Source organism: Brachycentrus maculatus, unplaced genomic scaffold (genome assembly GCF_059751285.1).
Source record: "Brachycentrus maculatus isolate JH-2025_06_01 unplaced genomic scaffold, ASM5975128v1 h1tg000234l, whole genome shotgun sequence".
Taxonomy (NCBI): domain Eukaryota; kingdom Metazoa; phylum Arthropoda; class Insecta; order Trichoptera; family Brachycentridae; genus Brachycentrus; species Brachycentrus maculatus.
This window is the reverse complement of record NW_028280985.1, coordinates 780,754-786,753: the sequence shown is the minus strand read 5'-3', so window position 1 is coordinate 786,753 and position 6,000 is coordinate 780,754. Positions and strand designations below refer to the sequence as shown.

The window sequence follows — 6,000 nt, the reverse complement described above, 5'->3', positions numbered from 1 at the left end:
AAATGAAAAATCACAAAGTTAGTGCTTCAAATATAAATTATATACAGTTTTTTTTTTCGTTACTACAGTCATCATTCCAAATAAATATGAATGGATGGGATTCAATGCTTTTAATGTTTTATTTGAAAGAAAGATGTCTTTTATTATTATATAACGTTAATTCTATTTAACTTTTACAATTGAATTATTTTTGCTCAAATAAAAACCACTAAAATTTGTATTTATTGATGAAGCCGTAATGCCATATTTTATTACAATATAAATATCCTATTTAAAAAATACATACATGCCTTTGAAAAAAGATATCGCATTATATTGAAAGAAATTATATGAATTGATTTCGGAGAATGTATACATGTTTTAATAAATATACATAGAAAATGACAAATAACTAAAATAAATTTATTTATTTTAAATCTTTTTCTTCTTCAGGGGACTTGTGCATCTTATTTTCTACCTTGCTTCTTCATTTCTATTCACATATAGTAAATATATAATTATTTTCCAAATAATTCATTTCTCATACTCCATGTCGCTCACTCCTTTCAACAACGTCATATATCAAAAATTGACAATTTTCAGTTGTGCATGTTTTCGGAATGCCCAGAAAATGTACTATATCCCAGCAAAAGCGGCATATTTTTACTTAATATTTACCCGCTACAGGGCAGAAAGTGTTGTTTTTGCAATTTGAAGAAAAGGTATTGTTCAATTATTTTTTTAAATATATAAAATATTTTTCAAATGGAGAAAAAACATTCAGGTTTTACCTAAAAAGATCTGCTGCACAGTAACAAGTTCAATAAGTGGCTTGATATTTATTTTTAATACATTTTATTTTATTTTTAAACTTTAAAAACGATCTCCTGAAAAATCAAGTTTTTTGATACTATTTGACGTTGTTAAAAGGAGTGAGCGATGTATGAAACAAATAACTGCTTACAAACATAATAATTTTGCATAAATTTGGATCATTCAGTTTTTGAAACTACTCATCCCTACTGAGGTCAAATTTATCAACTATAACAAATGCTACGGTGACATTTTTCACTTTGTAAAACACAAACTTTTAGCTATTGAAATTATACAGGTTTATATTTATTATAAGTAAAAATAGTGTGTTGTTTACATCGTCAAGTGATGATGTGTGTTTGTAAAAATAAATTAATATCTTTCATCAACAAAAAATATATTTATCTTTGAAAATGTAAATATTCACTAAGTATTATTTTTTCGCATAAGTAGAAACTGTTCTCGGCTGTTTGGCGCCGTGTATCATGAGAAAAATGTCACCGCAGCATTTATTGAACAGTGTGGGAGATGAACTTCACTCTGATATTACTTTTATACAATCTGTGATTAAATATCTTAGTCATACAGGAGAAAGTGACCAAGTGCATTTCTTACAAAAATGTGATCATTGACTATTTGATATCTTACTAGCTTATTATTACCCTGGAAAAAATCTCCAAGGATTTTAAACTTGCAAGTATAATATATTGACATGTTAAAAATGACTTAACTGCATTGATGTTTACTTTCTTGCCAAGCAAAAGTCACTTAAATGGCCCTCCTGAAAATTTTACGTTTCTTTAGTTGGTCATTTGCTCCTGTACGACTACAATATAATTATCGATAGCTGCACACAATGAATCCAGTATTTCAGTACATCAAAATTTGGTTCAGAAAAATCATAGTTCTAACAAAATTCATACCATGTCCACAGACATATTGAGAATACTAAATTCATCGTATGTTGCGCTCTCAAGAAATAATGCATGTATGTACATATTTTTACATATGTAAAAAAAAACTATATTTACTTTTATTGCTGTATACACTAATTAAAATTACAGTAGAACCTCAATTATCAACTTAACGAAGATAAAGTTGGTAGCAATAACATCAAATTTAGAAATTTCATAGCGACTCATGGCATCAGCGTTTGTCAGCACTTTGTCACACTTTATGATTACTTGCGATTTGATAAACTGAGTTATAAAGTATTACTATATTTTGGTTATAAATTACAACTACTAGTTTTGACAGAGTAGACCTTCTAAGAACTCCTGAAGGAATATTGCTTTTCTAAAACAAATAATGTAAATTTAAAACCAAAAAAAAGTAATTCTTTGACCTACCCGGATCCTAGAGGGGGATTTGAAATCCTCATAAAACAAGGCTTGATAACACTCGATAACTTGATATGTAATCATTTAAGCAATTTAATAGATATTTTTTGTAATCTGCTTAATAATACATAGGAATACATCGGTATTTTTCATTTTAAAATATCCAAATTATAAAATTGAAAAATTGTATGAATAAAACCGTCAAAAAGTAGAAGTCTCTCAGATCATCAAAAACAAATAATTTCTCATGTTTTTCATTTAAATTTTACTCAGTAAATACCACTATTTCTTAAAATCTTTTGTGACATCATTTTCAAACACCGTATTCAAAAGTGTTTGAAAATGATGTGGTATGCATCAAAATACGTATCTCAACTGATTTCAAGAAATAGTGATATTTAATGAGTAAAATTTAAATTAAAAATAGATAGATATAATAGAGGGAACAATCAAAGGAAGAAATACCAGAGGACGCCTACGCCGCAAATATCTTTGCGACTTGTACAATGATATGGGCTTTTCGACGTATGAGGAGCTGAAGAGAGTTTTATAAATAGACCGGAGTGGCGAAGGAGGCGTCATTTGTTGCTGCAGACCAATCCACAGGATTGATACAAAAGAAGAAGATATCACAAAGTGACTGCCAAATCAATTAATGAAACTTTTTGTTAAAATCTGCTTTTATTTACATATCTCTCTTCTACGATGATAATCGAGGTTCTACATTACATTATATTTTCAATCCTGCATATTCTTAATATCTCCTAGCGCTGTGTTGATGGCGTTCATCCACTGGTCTCGCTCGGGGCGCGTGTCGCTGGCCAGCAGGTGCATGGCGGTGCCGTCGGAGCGCAGGCAGAGGGCGGAGCGCCGGCGTGGCCCCTCGGCGGGGGCGCCCGAGGACGTGCGCAGCAGCAGCGTGTTGGGGCGCGCGCACACGTCGCGCGGGGCCGGGCCGATTTCTTCCGTAGTGGCGGTGCCCAGCTCGATAGTACCCATCGGCGGCTGTGGAAAATTTTTCATACATCAGATGTAAATTTTCATTCTCAGCTTTAAACATTTAAAGAGTCATTTAAACCACTTAATGGTTTTGAAAGAGCAGTGTTCGCAGATGATGCATGTGTCGTATGGACAAAAATTCAGATTAAGTCACTTTTTTTTTTAAAAGGAATAACCCGCAAAGTGTCTATTTTAGATGCTTGCCTGCAGGTAGGATAGTAAGGATAGGGAAGGTAAATGTGAAAAATTCATCAAAAATCAAAACACCCAGACCAATTGAAAATAAATCTTTCTTGGATTTGCAATTGGCAGGAATCGAACCCGCGACGCCAGTTTTGCAGTCGAGCATCTACCCAACTACGCCACGGCGCCTGTATGTATTGTACTAATTAAGTATAATTTATCAGTTGAATTACCTTGTTCCCCTCGTGATCAGGATACCTCCAGTAGCTGATGTCCTGTCCGTGCAGAACGCACCAGCGTCGGTGCCAGGCCCCGAAGCCGCCCGCCTCCTCGAACATGGTGAGGAAGCCCTTCAGCGGGGCACGCTCGGGGGTTTCGACAGGCGCGCGGTCCGACAGCAGGGCCACGCGGACCGTGCCTTCCAGGGGGCCACCCTGACAGGCCTACCAACACAATACTCAATTAAAGATAATGAATGTTGCAGATACATACAAAAATGTCCTGTCTGTTTGTTTGTTTATTTGTCTGATTGTGTGTTTGTTTGTCTGTTAGTTTGTTTGTAATTGAAATGTTTAAAACTTTCAAAATATCTTCATTACATTCTCGCGGAGATATGTGAAAAGTATTTTAACCATTAAAAAAAACTCTGTATGAAACTGTAAGCATGTGAGAGTTTAAAATGTCATATTCAATAAACACTGTCCATTGTTTAAAAACAAAATTGGAATTTGGAATTGGATTCCTCATCGTACATGGATTGCATCCATGCATTCCCCAATTCATTCACCGTGAAGCGCCCTTGAGGTATTTTTTTACAAAAATGGCGCTATATAAGTTATCCAATTTTATTATTATTATTATTATGTACCATGAAGAACTACACTTGGATAGCTTGACTCTGGCCAATATCTGTACGCGACAGATTCTACAGTTCTTTGGACACGTTGCGCGTGGCAATGAGGATGGCCTGGAAAGACTGGTTGTGATCGATAGCCCGGACGGTAAGAGAAGGAGGAGAAGAGAAGGAGGGGAAGAGGAGAGGAAGAGAAAAGATGGACCAATCAAGTTAAGACAGCAGCAGACACCTCGGTGGTTGGAGCGCTACGTGCAACGCAGTCAAGGGATAACTGGATAAGAGTCATTGCTTCGACAAGGGTCACAACCTTCAGTAATGAGGACTTAAACGGAGAAGAATAATATTTTAAGACTCGGAAGCGTAAGATAAAAACAAAGAAGGCATATTGTTTTACTGTTTTACCAGATATTTATTTACCTTATTCAGTGAAAAGCTGGTTCGGCTGACTTGACTGTGCCCGAAGATACAGTATCCGTGAGGCTGCAGTGCTGGAGCTCTGACTGCTGAGGGTCCTCCGGGTGACATGGTGAGCGGGGCCCTCAAGTCTGCCCCCTTGGCCCCCTTGCGAGGTGTCGTTAGCTTGCCGCTCTGGAGAAAAATTCAATTTTGTTTAAAAAAAAATATTTTTTCCTTCTGAAACTTATTGGCACTCAAAATCGCATGAGACCAATGCAGTGAATGTCAATTACACAAAAATGAATGATCAATCCTTCACCTCAGGTATGTATTCTACAGTAATATAGAATTGATATTGGTGAGTAATAAAATTTAATTACTGTTACTGCTAATGGTACTGGAACACTTATGATGAAAATTACAGGGCGAGATGAGCAAAGCGATGCCAATGAATTGAGTGAAGCACGATGTTTCGCTTGTTAACAGTACTGTGTATAAACACAAAGAAAACACGTCACCAAACCGATCAAATAATACTCAGTACTGAAACTCAAAGGACAAAGAGCGAGCGCGACGTATATACGTTTGAATTCAAATCTTATCTGAGCACACAAAAATTTGCCCTCCACCCTTTATATACGATTTTAAAGGAGTTGCGTGTGGTGGGGAGAATATTGTAAACGAAATAAAAGTCGATGGACTGTGTCTCTTTGTTCTTCTCGCATACATTTATGAATACAATTTCAATACACAAATTCTCATAAAAAATATACAAATTTGCAAGGAACAATTACCATATTACCTTTTTTTTAAAGTGTCAAAAATAAATTGATACCTTTTTGGTTCCAATGTGATACTTGACATCATGTGGTAGAATTTCTTTAGAGGCTTGAAGGGCATATACTTCTATTGTGACCTGGAAAAATAACAAAAATTTAAGAAAAAAGTTGTTTTGAATCTTTCCCTTACAGTGCTAAAAAAACTTCCGCGTGCAACGGTGATATGTATTTTGTACACCATATAAAAATGTGATTTAAAACTGGAAAACAATAGGTTTTTTTTTATAAAACCTATTGTTTTTGCCTTTACAATGTAGGATTTGTCCAAAAGTGATTGTCTCGTACGGAAATGTTTGTTACATTTAAAGTAGTAATAGTGAGAATGAAATTACAATGTTTACCAATAATAAGATGCGTATTGATAGTGTAAACTCTTGAAGACGATCCAATTTCACACAATATTTTGATGAAAATTTAGTTTTTTTTTCTCAAATTATATTTATTTTTAAATATATCGCTCACTCCTTTCAACAACGTCATATATCAAAAAACTTGATTTTTAGGAGAACGTTTTTAAAGTTTAAAAACATAATAAAATGTATTAAAAATAAATATCAAGCCACTTATTGAACTTTTTACTGTGCAACAGATCTTT

The 6,000-nt window shown here is 34.5% G+C and overlaps 1 protein-coding gene across 2 annotated transcripts in view; it reads right to left on the bottom strand.

Moving 5' to 3' along the window:
* Positions 1 to 815: 815 nt before the first annotated feature.
* LOC148306661 (anillin-like) overlaps positions 816 to 6,000 on the bottom strand; it is an 86,590-nt gene continuing 81,405 nt past the window's right edge. For both annotated transcript variants that reach the window (XM_088264580.1, XM_088264579.1), the window contains exons 16-19: positions 5,402 to 5,482; positions 4,588 to 4,758; positions 3,548 to 3,757; positions 816 to 3,137 (exon numbers count right to left, since the gene is read on the bottom strand). In XM_088264580.1, the coding sequence (XP_088120706.1) occupies positions 2,871 to 3,137; positions 3,548 to 3,757; positions 4,588 to 4,758; positions 5,402 to 5,482 (729 nt within the window). In that variant the 3' untranslated portion in view covers positions 816 to 2,870. The remainder of the gene's footprint in view (positions 3,138 to 3,547; positions 3,758 to 4,587; positions 4,759 to 5,401; positions 5,483 to 6,000) is intronic.